This window comes from Alligator sinensis, unplaced genomic scaffold, assembly GCF_000455745.1.
Source record: "Alligator sinensis unplaced genomic scaffold, ASM45574v1 scaffold395_1, whole genome shotgun sequence".
In the NCBI taxonomy this organism is placed as follows: domain Eukaryota; kingdom Metazoa; phylum Chordata; order Crocodylia; family Alligatoridae; genus Alligator; species Alligator sinensis.
In genome coordinates, this window is record NW_005842232.1 from 132,143 (window position 1) to 149,432 (window position 17,290).

The window sequence follows — 17,290 nt, forward strand, 5'->3', positions numbered from 1 at the left end:
GAACAAGATTACAACTCAGAATACAGAGCCAAAGATATTATTGACCTTATACACTGCATCCTCACACACAACAATTTCACTTTTAATAACTAACACTTCCTTCAGAAGATGGAAACAGCTATGGGCACCAAAATGGTCCCACAGTATGCCAACCTTTTTATAAGCCACTTGGAAGAAGACTTCCTCAAGAACTGCACCATCAAACCCTTGCTATACTTAAGATAAATTGATGAAATCTTCATCATTTGGACTGAAAACCTACAATCTTTGATTGAGTTCCATCAGAAATTAAACAATCACCATCCCTCCATCCAACTATCTCTTAAATACTCCAGCACCAACATCTCCTTTTTAGACACAATGATCAGTATCCAGAATGATAAATTACAGACCACGTTATACAAGAAACTCAGACCAACATACGTATCTGCACAGAACCAGCAATCACCCGAAACACACCAAAAAAGCTGCGATCTACAGCCAAGCTCTCAGATACCACCGAATTTGCACTGAAGAGAACACCCGGGATTGCTACCTCACCAATCTTAAAAAGGTTTTCACCCAACAAGGACACTCCTCACGAGAGATAAATTGCACATTTGAAAGAGCCACCCGGATACCACGTGCAGTACAGAAGAAACCCCCTCACAAATTGTGCACCGCTGGTTATGACATATCACCCCTCCCTCAAACCCATACAGAAAATCCTCAAACAATTGTAATCCATACTAGAAAGAGATCCTATTCTTAAAGAGATCTTCCCAGAGCCACCCATCATAGCCTTCAAACAAGCACCGAACCTCGCCAACCTCATCACCAGAAGCAAACTTCCCCAAACCCAGAACGCACCAAATGGATCCAGACCGTGCCATGACAAGAAATGCAAGACCTGCCAACACATGTCCACCACCCCCACTATTACTACACCCCACAACAGAGCCCTCAGCATTCCTGGATCTTACAGCTGCACCTCCAGAAATGTGATATATCTCATCTCATCTCAATGCACCAAATGCCCTGATGGAAAATATGTAGGAAGGACCAAACAACAACTGTGCACCAGAATGAAGGGACACCGGAAATCTATCAAAGGCAGAAATACCCAATTACCTGTGGGGGCACATTTCTCACAAGAAAACCACTCTCTCTCCAATCTCTCAGTCCTGATCCTCAAATGAAACTTACAAAACACTTCCCAAAGACGAGCCTATGAACTCCACTTCATCAACCTCCTGGACACTAAAAATCATGGACTAAATAGAGACATTGGATTTATGACACATTATAACCTGCCTGCCATCTGACTCCCCAGGTATCTCTCCACTTTCATCCCCCTTCTCTCTCTTCCCCCACCCACCACAGCCCATCTCTCATCCATTGACTCCTCAATCTACATCTTCACTGACTACCTGTCTTGTATGCATACCAGCCCAGCCTCTGGCTTCTTTAATTTTCATTCCATCCAGGAAGAGCACACACCGACTGCTGAAACTTCCTTAGCCTGACGAAGGGTTTTTGAACCCGAAAGCTTGCTTAAAAACTATTTTTCAACTATCTGGGTTGGTCTAATAAAAGATATCAGATTCACCCAAGAAACCTTGTCTGCCTATGTCCTTAGACCAACAAGGCTACAACCTACACCCCTGTATCATTTGGTTTGGGATTTCAGAGAAGGGAGATAATTGGAAAGGCAGCTGAAGGTAAGGGCAAGGTTTAAAGATGAGGGATACTACAAATGCTCATTGTGAAGGGAGGCCAGAGAGGTTGTAGAGGGCCATGGAGGTAAAAGGAAGGACTGAACAATGACGTTTCTTGTCCTTTTCAGGGAGCTGGAGGGATCTTGTTAACTTCCTTTTAACTATTTTCCAACTATTTGGGTTGGTCTCATAAAAGATATCAGATTCACCCAAGGAACCTTGTCTGTCAATAAAACACTGCGTTCAACTGATACTTATATATTTCATGGCAGAGAAATGTGTGTTTTGGGGGTCTTAATTAGAGAATTTGGGTGGGATTTTTAAACACAGAAAACTAATGACTTTGCATCCATGGCTGGGCTACAATTACTGTGCAATTAACCAGTTAATTGAGTAATGTATTCAATGTGTAGCATGGGTATACATTTTTTAATGTCTCTTCCTGGGGAACATGCTGGCATCCTATGACTGATGCAAGCCAGGAACTGAAACCCTGAAGAAATGAGGAAATAAAACACTGAAAAAGAGAAACTATCTGTCTGGATTGTACAGATAAAAGAATAGAGCTTCTACTTAGGGTCCAGCAGAAGGTCAGCCAGCAGCCAGACTAGGCATGAAGCGATGCATCTCTTCACAGGAACTCCTTTGGTAAGATGTAATATGTGGCTATCATTGTAAAGTGGTGCTCTTTTAGGGGTGTAAATAGATTTAAGTGCCTAAATGCAATCCTATAGCACCCTGCTAGAGCCTCTGAAAAAACTGTGCGCGCTGAAGTATACTGTTACAGGTTACCTTAATACCATTCTAAATCTGTGGGAAGTTATGCCATCTTAAAGTTAGAACAAATTCAGAGCAGTCACAGGTTAAGGCTTAATGCTGTCTCAGACCTGCACAGCTATGATTTGCCCCTAGACAGTCTGGCCAGCATGGGCATGGACATTGGCTGGAGCCATGGGGTGGGAGAGGATGGGGAGGGTGGCATGTAGCTCAGAGGCAGAGAAACCAACATGAGATCTGTGACTTCCCTCCCTCTGCAGCAGCAGGAAGGGAGAAAGGGCTAAGGGTAGGAGGGGAGAAATCTTGAAAAACTGTTTGAAATAAAGGTGTGGGGGGTGAAGTTGTTACTTTAAATTACCAATTGCCAAATCAAGAACTAGACCTTATAAAGGGGGATAAGGCAAAATGTCGTGTATATTGATTACATGAATTAGATATAGAGGTTTGGACACACCACTCATATAGACACACACAAATCATCACACAGACACAGACACAGACACACACACTTCAACCATTCCATTCAGACATTATAGGTACCAGCAGCAGTTGTTCAATAATGGCACTGATCCTTTGTTTCAGCACTTTGGGGTTTTTCCACACCCAGCTTCTGTTTTTGCAGTTGTTCTTCATTCGTCTTCAGCTTAACTCAGCCCGAGGTCAGTTTGGTCGTCAAAGTTGGTATCTTAGACTTGGAGTGTTCTTGCTGCCCATCTGGCAGGATAGGTGCATTCCTCATCCTCATTATCTTCTTTCGCTTGGCCTCAAAGGGATTCTTCAACCATTCATTAAATAGTTTACTGACTGGTAACTTACATTTGGTGCCTTGTTGCTTACATAAATAGATAAATCTTCTTTTCCCATCTCTATTCCATTCTCTCACCATTCACCCTTTTACACACACTTGTACATAAAGGCTATGCAGAGTTCATTCACTTATGTCAAGCAGAAGGATACAAAATGGAGTTTTCAAGTTGCTTACAGGACAAGATGAACATGGCAACTATAGGCCCATTAGTCTTACTTCAGTCCTGGGGAAACTCTTTGAGAAGATCATCAAGGAGCAAATCTGTGATGGGCCAGCAGCAGGGATGATGCTCAAGGGCAACCAGCATGGTTTCATTAGGGGCAGGTCCTGTCAAACCAACCTGATTGCCTTCTACGATCAGGTAACAAAAGCATTGAGTACAGGTGTCACGGTGGATGTAGTCTTTCTGGACTTCAGCAAGGCCTTTGACACTGTCTCCCACCCCATTCTCATCAAAAAACTAGATGACTATGGCATTGATGCCTACACAGTCAGATGGATTGCAAATTGGCTGAAGGATCATACTCAGAGGGAAGTAGTGGACGAGTTTTTTTTGACCTGGAGGGAAGTGGGCAGTGGAGTCCCCCAGGGCTCGGTTCTTGGGTCCGCACTGTTCAATTTCTTTATTAGTTACTTGGACAACAGGGTAAAAAGCCTGTTTAAATTTGCTGATGATACCAAGATTTGGGGTGAGGTGGGTATGCTAGTAGGAAAGGACAGATTACAGCAGGACCTGCACAGGTTACAGGAGTGGGCTAATGAAAATAGGATGGGTTTCAATACTGACAAGTGCAGGGTGCTTGCACTTGGGTAGTGGGAATCAGCAGCACACTTATAAGATGGGAAACTCCCTTCTCGAGAACACAGTGGCAGAAAGAGATCTTGGAGTCATTATTGACTCCAAGATGATCATGGGCTGACAATGCAAGGTCACAGTCAGTAGGGCTAACCGTACCTTTTTGTGCATCCACAAATGCATCTAAAGCAGAGCCAAGGAGGTGACCCTCCCCCTCTATGCATAGATTCATAGATGTTAGGGTCAGAAGAGACCTCAATAGATCATCGAGTCCGACCCCCTGCATAGGCAGGAAAGAATGCTGGGTCTAGATGACCCCAGCTAGATGCATATCCAACCTCCTCTTGAAGACCCCCAGGGTAGGGGAAAGCACCACCTTCCTTGGGAGCCCGTTCCCGACCTTGGCCACTCTAACTGTGAAGAAGTTCTTCCTAATGTCCAATCTAAATCTGCTCTCTGCTAGCTTGTGGCCATTATTTCTTGTAACCCCCGGGGGCGCCTTGGTGAATAAAACCTCACCAATTCCCTAAGTTCTGCATCTGTAAAAGCTAAGTAAAGGAACTAGGAGTAATTACTATTAACTGTGGCCAGCACGTTATTTAATTTTTCTTTAGTTTTACCAAAACAGATTTCTACCACCAGAGGTGACTAAATCTGGGCCACAGTTTAACCAGACATCTCCATGACTGCCAATTCTTCATCTGACTCAGATTGTTTGTTTTCTACATTGCTCGCACACTTATTCTTAATCCTCTTCTCCCACCCCTTTATGTCTGTAGGTACCAAATAATCTATTCCACATTGCTGGAATAGGTACCTTAATTCAGGGATGGCCAACCAGCAGCATGCATACCACAAGGGGCAAAGGAGGCCTCTGTGCGGGGCACATGCCAGATAAGGGAGGGGGGAAGCAGCACAGCAGCAGATAGGACAGGGAAAGGGGTCTTGTGTGGCATCTAGGGAGGGCACAGGCTTAATTTGTGGGACATCTGCCAAAAAGTTGGCCCTCACTGTCTTAACTGCAGATGAAGAGATTTTTCCTTTACATTCCCCCTTGAACTCACTGGTAAACTGGAGGCACCCATCTGAGACCAATTTTGCTGTTTCTTGCAGCCCTCCATGCACTAGAACAGGGGTTTTCAATCAGGGGTACGTGTACCCCTGGGGGTACTTTGGAAGGCTCCAGGGCATACGTGGAAATGGCGCAGAGAAGCTGGCAGCACTTCCGGTTTCGCTGCTGCACAGGGGACCTCCCCCTCCCCCCCCGTTGACCAGCTGCCAGGGGACCCCCCTCCGCCCTGCTTCTCGACCGGCTGCTGGGGGACTCCCTGCTTCTTGACCAGTCGCCGGGGGTACCCCGACCAAAAAAGGTTGAAAACCCCTGCACTAGGAGAATGAGTCACAACTTCACTCAACCTCATTTTTCCAAAAAGCCAGAAGGCTGGTGCTGGTACCACATTAAAAGTGTGTTTAAAGTGGGTGGGAGGATTTTCTGCAAACATTGTTAATGTTAGGGAGGCAGGATAGAGTATTCTCACTGCATCTGTTTTCTTCACACCAAGACCCATTTCGCTTCTCCTTACAATACCAACCACAGACAGAAGTTCTCTTGCATTTCTACTTTCCCTGGCTGTAGTTCATTACTGTTTGTATATAATCCATTAAACTTGTAAAAGGGACTTAAAGAGAAAAGCCAATTGAAAAAAGGTCTGAAAACACTTCAATTTGTGACATATCACATTTACAGATACAGCTGGCAACAAACTATACAAGATACCTCTATTGCTTCCTTCACCCTGCTTGATATTTCTCTTACGCAGACCGAGGCTCAGGCAGTTCTTCCACTGACACAGTGACAAAATGAGAATCTTGATCGAGATGGTAATACAGAAATGGGTAACAAGACACAAATGATCTATTTTTGTAGTCCGTCTTGACCCATATTGGAAAAAAGACTAGTCTTCATTGCTTTGTCCAGTCTAATTTTAAACCTAAAAATTCCTAGTATTCATTTCAATTTTTCAGAACCCTGGTTCATGACCTAGATGCAACTTAACCAGTACCTGTAATAGAAGGGTCCAGAATTAGATGTAAAGATGGTGATGGGTGATTTGCTTGACAGGCTGACACATCTCCAGCTGCCTGATTACAAGGAACACTGGAGCTTTCATAGTCAGTAGCATAATTGTTTTGGCCTTTTTCAGAATCCCTCAGTATCTCTTCCATGGCTTTCTCCAATTGTTCATCTCCATTTGAAAATATCTGGACCCAGAAAAAGAGCAAATAAGGCAAAAGTAACAGATAGTTTTTCAGTATTAGTAAACAAGTACTTCAAAAAGTATTTTAGAACACACTGGTTTAAAGTAAAGAGAAAATAGTGAAAAAGAAGCTTTTTTTTTTAATTAAAGGATCAAAATCTTGCATGCATCACAGACAATTGGGATTGGTTGGGAAGGGGAGTTCCGTAAGGGGTCAAGTGACTGGGATGGGGGAGCTGTGCCGGCCCAGGGAGCTGGGGGAAAAGAGACGTAGCACAGGTCTGAGAACCAGCATGCTTATTGCGTGGCACAGCACACACCAGGGCAGGGATGAGAAGTTTGCAGGGCCAGGTAAACTGAGACACAATGAAGTGGCCAGCCAGCCAGCAGAAGGGGGAGGTGGGATGTAGAGGGTCCTGGCTGGCATGGGGAGGGGTGGCACAGCCAGTGGCTGTGGTGCCAGTGGGGAAGGGAGGGGGCTGGTACAACAAGGAGGTAGGAAGGAAAGGAAGAAGGAAGGTTGAGCATCATCCTACCTTGGTCTCCTATAATCCTTTAAGGTTATATAAAGATTTTTTATATCATTATTTAAAGCATTTATATTTTATATCAAATTCAGAAAATGGAAAAAAAACAAGACTTTCTCATGTGGAGAAAGACCTGGAGGTCTGTAGTAGTAGGGATGTGTGAAATGGGCTGTATTCAATTCAGATTCAGCCCAAATCAGGGACAGAGATTCAATTCATTGATTCAGATCGCTGTCTCTGATTCTATTTGGCTGAATCCAAATCTGAAGATTGGATGCTGATTTGGAAAATTAACGATTTGGCCCTAGACATAAATGTTTTTTCTACATACCTCGAGGTACCAGCCGTGGCTCGTAAATGCTTCAATGCTGAGGCAGATGAAGTGTCCCACAGGAGTGGGGGCAGGGGCACATGTGCTTGGCAGCAAACCCAGAAGTGGGCCAGAAGTACTTCTGGTCCACTTCTGGGATGGTCTGCCAGGGAGCACATGGGGGGGCCCTCCCACGCCCCACCCCCCAGCAATTGGCCATGGGGAGACTCCAGGCGCCCCCCCCCAGACCTAGAAGGCACAAGTTGCCAAGTCAGGGAGGTGTGTGTGGGGGGAGGGGGCAGCAAACTCCCCAGCAGACCTGGAAGTGGACTAGAAGTGCTTCTGGTCCACTTCCGAGTCTGCTGCCAAGTGTGCTGGGGGAGCCCCCCATGCTTCTGTGGGATGCTCCAGCAGCCCCATCATCACAGCATTCATGAGCCACCTGGTACCTTGAGATATGTAGAAAAAAACATTTAAAGCTGTGTCTATGTCTGAATCACCGAATCTTGCCGAATCTCTCCGAATCAATTCAGAGGGTTCCAATTCAATTCAGAGAGATTAAAGAGTCTTCTGATTTGATTCAGATTGAGAGATTTGGCCACCAAATCAGGCCAAATCTCTGCCTAATTGAATCAGGGACCAAAGCTTCACACAGCCCTAGTCTGTACCCCAAAAGGGGCAAGGAATGGGGCTGGAAGCCCATGCCCCACGAGGGGCATGTAACATCAGGATTGCCAGGACAGGATAATATGGAGGTGGGTCCTTGGTGTGACTGACAACTGCACCTTACTGAGCTTTGTGGTCACAGTGATAGGGATGCTTGTGGTAGGGTAGCCCCTAGAACAGGGGCGGGCAAAATATAGCCCATGGGATGGATCCAGCCCAGCAGGTGACTTCATGCCACCCAAGGGTAGGTGCCTATCAGTTCACTGTATCTGGCCCAGCTCCAGGCCATGCCTGTTGTGTTGGCATGGGAGTGAGCAGGGCTTGGCCCCATGGGGGCACTCTCGCCCTCACCTGAGCGACACCCCAACCCCAGCCCTGCAGGGTGGAAAGCAGTGGTAGTGAGCAGAGTAAGGGTGGAAGCAGTAGAGAGGAAGGTAGGAAAGCAACGGGGGAGTGGGGGCAGGCAGGCAGGTCAGCAGGGGAAGCAGTAGCAGAAGTGGGAGTACAGGGCCTGGGCTGGCAGAGTCCACCTGGCTCCATCACACAAGGCTCCTGGTGCTTGCATATAGTTCCCAGGTTCTCCACCTGAGCCATGTGCCTCTGTGGGGAGCTCCACACGATGCACCTGGTGGCCTGGCCCGGCTCACAACCTCGCAGAGGTCATGAGGAATGGCAGGGAATCAGGCCCGTTCCCCCCTGCTCCCTGCCACCCCAGCTAAGCCCTATGAACTGCATTGCCAGCTTCAACCTTGGGGCTCCCCTCAGCAGCACAAGGTTTGGGCATGTGAGTCCCCATGATGGAGCCAGCAGCCTGGCCATGTGCAGTCCTGGGGCTCACCAGTCCTGGAGCTTGCCAGGGGTTCACAGCTCCACTGGCTGCAGGGGCTGTGCACAATGGGAGGGGCCACATGCATGCCACCATACACATGCACACACACCTCCCCATGCACATCCCACACCTGCACCCCCCCACACACACCCAGCCACCGTCCATGTCTACACACCCCACATCCCCACACCCACAGCTCCCCCACAACTGCCCCACACACACATACCACAAATCCCCCATACCCATCCACCCTCCCACATCCACATCCTCCCCCATAACCCCCATGGCCCTGTCCCACATAGTGAGATTTGGGGGGGACCCAGTTCCCCTCCCCACTCACCACCCGAGTCCTCCATAGTCTTGTCCCAGCCTAAGAAGGGGGATGGTGAGTGCTGAGCTGACAAGGTCATCAGTTGCCTTCAAAGAGCCATGCCAAACCAAATCCCAAGGCCCCCATTCCATCGCAGTGCTCCCAAGCCTTGCTAGGGTCTGTCCTATGCCTTTAAGCTGGGCACAACACATGGGAAATCTTAACCTAAGGTAAACTGAACTTAATTGAACTGGAATTTTCCATGCCTGTCTGGCCCTTTTCCCCTAGACGAAGGGAGGAAGGCATCACTACAGATAACCCCTGGCAGCAAGGAGTGGAGGCTTCCCCATCACCACAGATAACCCGTGGTGAAAAGGAGTGGAGCTGCTACATGGCAAGGACATGGAGTCCAGGGAGGCATGGTTCTGCAGGCTGCATGCTGTTGCTGCAGTTAACCCCCAGTGGCTTGATGCTGGGAGCAGAGCTGTTGGGCAGCAAGACCATGGAGACCACAGAAGCATGCTTTCCCAGGATCCACGCTTCATGCCCTCACTGCAGTTAACCTCCTATGGTTCTGAATTAGGGGAAAAAATCAAGTTAAAAACAATTTTCCATTTGCTGCTTTTCTGTGGCTCACTCTTAAAGACAGAATGATGATGTTGCAAAAATAGCTGCATTGATAGATTTTTCACGTTGAGCAGGAGGAATAAGATTGCTCATAAATGCCTAAGTCTACTTTGAAGGTGAAATAGAATCTGTCCATAGGTGTCTAAATCCTTAGACACCTGAACACGCAACACCTGGCACACTTTTTTCTCACTAATCCAAACAGCAAGTGTATTCCACTGTATGGGTGGACTGTGTTGAGAGTTAAAGGAAGTTGACAGTTAAGGGAAATAGTGACTAAGTAATGCTATCACAAGACTTCCTATTGTATAAGGAAGAACAAAAGTTACTATACAGTGACAAAGTAGAAACCATATTATTGCTGCACCATTCCAGTGTCAGACTTGAGCATGGCAGTCCTCGCTGGGCATCATTGTTGCAACATTCTGTTAAATGAGCTAAAGGAGTTTTGAGAAGGTAGGCATTTTTGTCTATTTACTATTCCATCTCCCATAAATGTTTTCAGTGGAATGAATGTCTTGAATGAGCATTCTTTTTGCTTGAGAGAGGCTGAGACAAAGTATTTAGGATCTGTTTATATTTTCCCATATAACTGAAATATTTCTAAGAAATCAGTAAAAGAGTGCTCAACTTTTCAACACTACTGCAATGTCCAATAAAAATGATGCCAAGGCTTTTCACACTGTGCATTGCTTTATTTCACTCAACACCTTTCTTTTTTTTAAGCTACAGAAAATCATAGAATCATAAAAAAATCAGGGCAGGAAGGCACCTTAGGATGTGATCTAGTCCAACCCCCTGCTCAAAGCAGGATCATCCCCAACTAGATCATCCCAGCCAAAGCTTTGTCTAGCTGGATCTTAAAAATCTCCAAGGATGGAGATTCCACAACCTCTCTGGGGAACCTTTTCTAGTGTTTTACTACCCTCCTACTCAGAGAATTCTTCCTAATATCTAACCTAAACTTCCCTTGCTACAACTTGATACCATTGCTACTTGTTCTGTCATCTGCCATCACTGAGAACAGTTTGGCTCCATCCTCTTTCGAACCCCCCTTCAGGTAGTTGAAGGCTGCTATTTAAATCCCTCTCAGTCTCCTTTTCTCTAGACTAAATACAAGCCCAGTTCCCTCCAGTCTTTCCTCATAAGTCATGTTCCCCAGTCCCCTCACCATTTTTGTCACCCTCTGCTGGACTCTCTCCAATTTATCTACATCCTTTCTGTGTTGGGGGGCCCAAAACTGAACACAGTACTCCAGATGTGGCTTCACCAGTGTTGAATAGAGGGGAATAATCACTTCCCTTGATCTGCTAGCAACACTCCTACCAATGCAGCCCAGTGTGCCATTAGCCTTCTTGGCAACAAGGGCACACTGTTGGCTTATATTCAGCTTATTGTCCACTGTAACCCTTAGGTCCTTTTCTGTAGAGCTGCTGCCCAGCCAGTCGGCTGTACCAGTGCATGGGATTGTTCCATCCTAAATGCAGGAATTTGCACTTGTCCTTGTTGAACCTCATGAGATTCCTTCTGGCCCAATCCTCCAATTTGTTTAAATCGCTCTGAATCCTTGCCCTACCCTCTAGCATATCTACTACCCCCTTGCCTTCTCTAACTTACTGTCATCTGCAAACTTGCTGAGGGTGCACTCTATGCCATCTTTCAGGTCACCAATGAAGATCTTGAATAAAATTGGTCCCAGGACCAACCCCTGGGGCACTCCACTTCATAGTGGCTACCAACTAGATATTGAGGCATTTATTACTACCCTTTGAGCCCAATGCTCCAGTCAGTTTTCTGTCCAACTTACAGTCCGTTCATCCAGCTCTGTACTTCATTAGCTTGCCTGCAAGAATGTTGTGGGCCATAACAAAAGCTTGCTAATATCAAGGTAAACCATATCCACCAGTCTTCCTGCACCCACAGAGCCAGTCATCTCATTATAGAAGACAATCAGGTTAGTCAGGCATGACTTGCCCCTGGTAAATCCATGCTGACTGTTCCTGATCATTTTTTTCTCCTCCAAGTGCTTAGAAATGGATTCCTGGAGGATCTTTTTTTTCAGGGACTGAGGTGAAGCTGACTGTAGTTCCCTGGAACTTCCTTTTTCCCTTTCTTAAATATGGACACTATGTTTGCCCTTTTCCAGTCATCCAGGACCTCTCCTAATCACCATGAGTTTTCAAAGATGATAGCCAAAGGCTCTGCAACTTCATCACCCAACTCCTTCAGCCCTCTTCGGGGCATCCCATATGCCCCCATGTACTTGTACATGTCCAGCTCCTCTAAATAGTCCGTAATCTGTTCTTTTGTCACTGTTGGCCACTCACCTCCTCCCCAAATTGTGCTGTCAGGTGCAGTAGTCTAGGAGATGACCTTGCCTGTGAAGACTGGGGCAAAAAAAGGCATTGAGCACTTCAGCTTTTTCTGCATCCTCTGTCACAAGGTTGCCTCCCCCATTCAGTAAGGGACCCACACTTTCTCTATTCTTTCTCTGGCTACCAACATACATGTAGAAACCATTCTTGTTGCCTTCACATCCCTTGCTACCTGCAAAACCAATTGCACTTTGGCCTTCCTGACTTCACGCCTGCATGCCCAAGCAACGCTCTTATATGCCTCCCTATTTATTTGTCCAAGTTTCCACTTCTTATAAGCTTCCTTCTTGTGACTTAGTTTACTGAAGAGTTGCCTGCTAAGCCAAACTGCTCCTTTGCCATACTTGCTAGTCTTCCTGCACATCAGGATGGCTTGTTCCTGCACTTGTAGTAAAGCTTCTTTAAAATACAGCCAGCTCTCCTGGACTCCTCTCCCACTCAATATGGCTTCCCAGGGTATCCTGTCCTTGATTTCCCTGAGTGAGTCTAAGTCTGCTTTGCTGAAGTCCAGGGTCTTTACTCTGCTGCTTGCCTTCCTTCCTCTCCTTGGGATCCTGAACTCAATCATCTCGTGATCACTGCTGCCCAAGTTGCCATCCACTACTACATTCCCCGCCAATTCTTCCCTGTTTGTGAGCAGCAGATCAAGAAGAGCACAGCCCCTAGTGGAAGTTTATAGAACACTTTCCCCTGCACTTGGTAAGATGGATATCATTACGCAGGCTGTATCTGGGGTCAGATTCTCGTCTACCTATTAGGCATATAACTGTACTTATGCTCCTAAGCATGATTCTGTTCCAACCTACTCAAGACCCTGAAAAACAGGTATCTGTTTCTCTTTTCCTTTCTCTTCTTTTTATTATTATTTTTTTAATGACTCCAGTCTTAAGGGTTATATGACAGTAGTATGTTACAAAAGCAGAGGCTTTGGTGGATTCTCATCACTTGAACTGGGTGGAATAGTATCACGCACTGGCATTTATGTCCATTTATATACCATTTATAGATGGAAGCGAGTCTGACTCATTGTACTCAGACACAGGAGACAGTTCAAAGTTTGTTTATAAATCCTGGCTCTTAATTTCACTTCAGTACTATGATATTGAATATTTCACATCATGGAAATATGTGTGTGTTTGTTTCTACCACTTGTGGAGATAAAAGTTTCGCCCTGCCCATAGGAGAAAGCTATAATAGATAATCTGACTTACTAACTGAACTGCATAACTGTATTTACCCCACCCTTCTTATCTTACCATTAGCCTTGATGCCCTACTTGTCCCTCTCTTTCTCTCCCTATTCTTCTCTACAGTTTTCTCCAACATATAGAATAGTTCTCTCAGATGTGTGTGAAGCAGGTTGGAAAGCAGAAAGGATTTGTTGTGTCTAATTTTTAAAACTTTCTGTTCAGTTTTCCTGCTCTGTGTTAGTCACATGGACCCTTCTGTAAAGTCACATCCTGATAACTCGCATTTGTGCTCTGTAACAATGACTCCCCAAAAGGAAATGATTCTGACTTATTTTTTTAATGTATTCAGTAACATCAAGAAGGGTTCATCAAGTTCAATGTCAGACATCATAGTTGTCTTGACCTGGGCTCAGTTTCGGTTTTGCAGAATAGCTGTTCTACTTTTCCAGTTATCTGGGTACTCTCAAGTTGTAACAAAGGTTTCCAGCATAGCATGATGGATGGTTATGTCTGCACTTCAAAATGGAATTGGATTGTACCCTGTTCTTTTGAAATGGTTGTAAGTTGTAGTGTGGAAAGGTATAACTGTTCACAGAATATAACCTTGTGCTTACTTTTTCTGTAATTCAAGTGTTCCCTGAGGAGGTTAATCATCATGAAACCTTAACAGATTTTTTTCATAATAGGGGAAAATATGCAATAGTCTGATCTGTTTCCTGGTAATAATTCTTATAAGAAGAAAAATACATTTGACAGAAACAGATATTGAAAGAAGAAAGACCCATACTGTTCCAAGAAGGAATTTGTGGGTTTCTATACCAGTGAAATAAAGAACCTATAGTATTTTATGATAAGATTTGCATCTGAATTTCATAGATTTCATAGATTTCCAGGGTCAGAAGCGACCTATTAGATCATTGAGTCCAACCCCCTGCTCTGGGATCAAGTAACCTCAGCCAGGTATTGTCTAATCTCCTTTTGAACACCTCCAAGGTAGGAGAAAGCACCACCTCCCTTAGAAGCCCATTCCATATTTTGGCAACCTTCACCATAAAGAATTTCTTCCTGATATCCAAACTAAATCTATTCTCCTTCAATTTATGGCCATTGTTTCTAGTAACCCCAAAGGGTGCCCTGGTAAACAGAGTAGAAGAGTGCGCCTGTTTGCGGCACCTGTTCGTGCGGCTCGGGAGTGTGGCTCCCACCCGGCACGGCTATATAGGGACGGGAGGGGAGAAAAACCCCTTCCTGATCCCCTACAGCTGGCCCAACTGGCCCAGCTCCCTCCCCTACCCCCCGGCTTACCTGACTGCTGCTGCTGGCTCCTGCTGGCTCCTCACACACCGGTCTTGCCGCTCCGCTCGGTAGGGTCGGGGGGAGCCAAGGGCTCATGTCCGCTGCTACACACATGTACTTCCTTTGGCATCCTGGCCCGACCCAGACGAATTTTGTCCTGAATATCTAAGAGTATGTCTATCTATCAGCATGTCTTGGCACAGATACCCTGAACATGCCCCATGCACCTGCTCCTTTTCACATGCTCCAAACCCAAAAATACAACAGTCAGACTGATATCTCAGATTCTTATATAGCCCTTATGATAGTACAGGAGTATATCACACACTTGACAGTATCCCTGATGAGAAGGAAAGTGTTATTAAGCTTTGATGCAGTGCAGAACTGAGACACAGAGGGTGCATCTACACATGCAATTAGGGTGGCTGAATAAACTTTGGTGCAGTTCACATTTGCATGTGCACCTGGAACCATAGCATGTTCAGCTGGGGCAGAGCAATCCTGGTTGGCAAGGAGCCTGCCAGCCTGGGGATGCTCTGACCTAGTTCAATGTGCTGTAGAGGGCTGGCTGGGGTAGGAGGTTTCTTTAGTGTTGGGCTTACCAGCAGGCAGCCCCTGCACTGAAACACCCTTGTGTCTCAGCCAGACCCATCAGCATTTACATGCGCATTGCAGTGGAGTAAATAACTCCACTGTAACATAGTCCTTGTGTTTGGTAGTACTATCCTAATGGGGAGTTGGTTACAGCTCCACAGTAAACATCTCATGTAGATGCACCCAAGGAGGCTAAGGACGAAAGTGTATTTCCCCATGACACTGAGGTGTGTAACTTACAGAGATATATAAATGCAATTTTTGGCACCTGCGCACAACTTGGATTCCACATGCACCTGTGCACAGAGCTGCCAGGAGTAAAATGGTAGTGATAAGCAAAGCAGTTGTGGGGCTAGGACACCTCCGTGGGATACCGAAAACCCATATTCTAGGGCCTCGTCAGCTTACAGGGTTTGAAACTGCATCTCTTACTTCCCAGCAAAGTGCTCTACCCTGTGTCAATATATCAGGCATTGCCCCAAACTCCCTTCAGCCATCTCTTTGTAACTCTCCCACTGCACTTTGTATTTTATATGCACTACAAAAAAAAGGATTTAGAGCACCAGGAAAGTTTCTGCAGCCTTTGAAGCAGAATCTTAGCCAGAATTCAGCTTCTTTTCTTAAAAGCAATCAAGTTTTACAGAAGCCCAAATGAATCCTAACATCTTTCCTTTTCTCCAGGTGTTATTCCTGTCTGTTTCCAAGCAACATCATGGTGATCACTCTAGGTGTGTCTGCCATGATCTGGTGCATCCTGCCATTTCATCCAGTGCATGCTACTATCCAGTGTACACACTGTAAGTGAAATCCTTTGATCTGCGGCATTTGGAAAAATTGAGTTTCACTTCATTTCACACTTAGGATATTTGCATTGAAGCAAAGGTTGGTGCCATGCCTAGATAAAAGCTTCTGCACCTAAAAATTTTGAGAGACCATATCACATCTTTCTGATATTTATTTATAAAACTTTCAGCAAATGAGACAGCCTCACCCATTACAAACTTGACGGTGAATCTGAAAGAACTAAAGATGACTTGGGACAGCAGTCTCAACATTACCAAATACAACTGTACTCTGAAAACAAAAAACATCCCTGTGGAAAAAGAGGTAAGTTTGCTACTCACTTGCTACTAGAAACACTTACTTATTTCTTTCCCTTTCATAGCCTTAATTTCTTAAAAAAGAATGTGTGTAGGACTAGTAGAATCTTAGGGTGCCTGTACATGTGCAGGAGTGCGGCTCTGATGTGCTGTAACTACAGCGTGTTGGAGCAGACTCAATTAATTGAATCTGCTGGAGCATGCCAATTGGTATGCTCCATCAGCCTTCATGTCTTGTGTATCAGTATCCCTGTGCTTCAAAATGGCGGTGAGGGCACTTTAACTAAAGCTTGTTAAATGAGCCTTAGTTAAAGTACCCCACCACCATTTTGAAGTGCAGTACACTGAATACACGAGCCCCTCTAATTAAAGATCCCACCCAGGAGCACATGTAAAGACACATTTAATAGCCAACAAGATTACTTATTTTGTTTCCAAGACCTCTTGGAGGTCTCTGTACATAGTTAAGAATGAGGGACAATATCCAGAAAAGCAGTGATTCTGAAAATCACTGGGAGAGAGAGCAAGACAAGGCTATGACCAACTGAGCATCCCATTTAGGTCCAGCAATATCATTGTGATGCTGTGGGAAAGGGTAGAAAAAAATATTGCTTGATGTCATAGATTTCATAGACATCAGGGCTGGAAGGGACCTCGGAAGATCATTGAGTCCAGCCCCCCGCCCAAAGGGCAGGAAGTCAGCTGGGGTCATAGGATCCCAGCAAGATAAGCATCCAGTTTCATCTTGAAGGTGTTCAATGAAGGCGCTTGAACCACCTCCAGTGGCAGGCTGTTCCAGACCTTGGGGGCTCGGACAGTAAAGAAATTCTTCCTTATGTCCAGCCTGAAACGATCTTGAAGTAGTTTGTGACCATTCGACCTTGTCATCCCTTGGGGCGCTCTGGTGAACAAACGTTCCCCCAGATGCTGGTGGTCACCCCTGATAAACTTGTAGGTGGCCATCAGATCACCCCTGAGCCTACGCTTTTTCAGGCTAAAGAGCCCCAGGGCTCTCAGCCTGTCATCGTAGGGTCTGCTTCCCTGACCTCTGATCATGCGCGTGGCTCTTCTCTGGACTCTCTCAAGCTTCTCCACATCCTTTTTGAATTGTGGAGCCCAAAACTGGAAGCA

The 17,290-nt window shown here is 45.7% G+C and overlaps 1 protein-coding gene across 3 annotated transcripts in view; it reads left to right on the top strand.

Moving 5' to 3' along the window:
* The first annotated feature begins 2,268 nt into the window (after positions 1 to 2,268).
* LOC102384353 (granulocyte-macrophage colony-stimulating factor receptor subunit alpha-like) overlaps positions 2,269 to 17,290 on the top strand; it is a 45,520-nt gene continuing 30,498 nt past the window's right edge. Inside the window, exons 1-3 of one of the 3 annotated variants that reach the window (XM_006027300.3) lie at positions 2,269 to 2,345; positions 15,741 to 15,856; positions 16,033 to 16,166. In XM_006027300.3, the coding sequence (XP_006027362.1) occupies positions 2,311 to 2,345; positions 15,741 to 15,856; positions 16,033 to 16,166 (285 nt within the window). In that variant the 5' untranslated portion in view covers positions 2,269 to 2,310. Of the gene's footprint in view, positions 2,346 to 9,942; positions 10,062 to 15,740; positions 15,942 to 16,032; positions 16,167 to 17,290 lie in introns of those variants that run through there. The other 2 variants (XM_006027301.3, XM_006027302.3) reach the window with 2 other exon arrangements.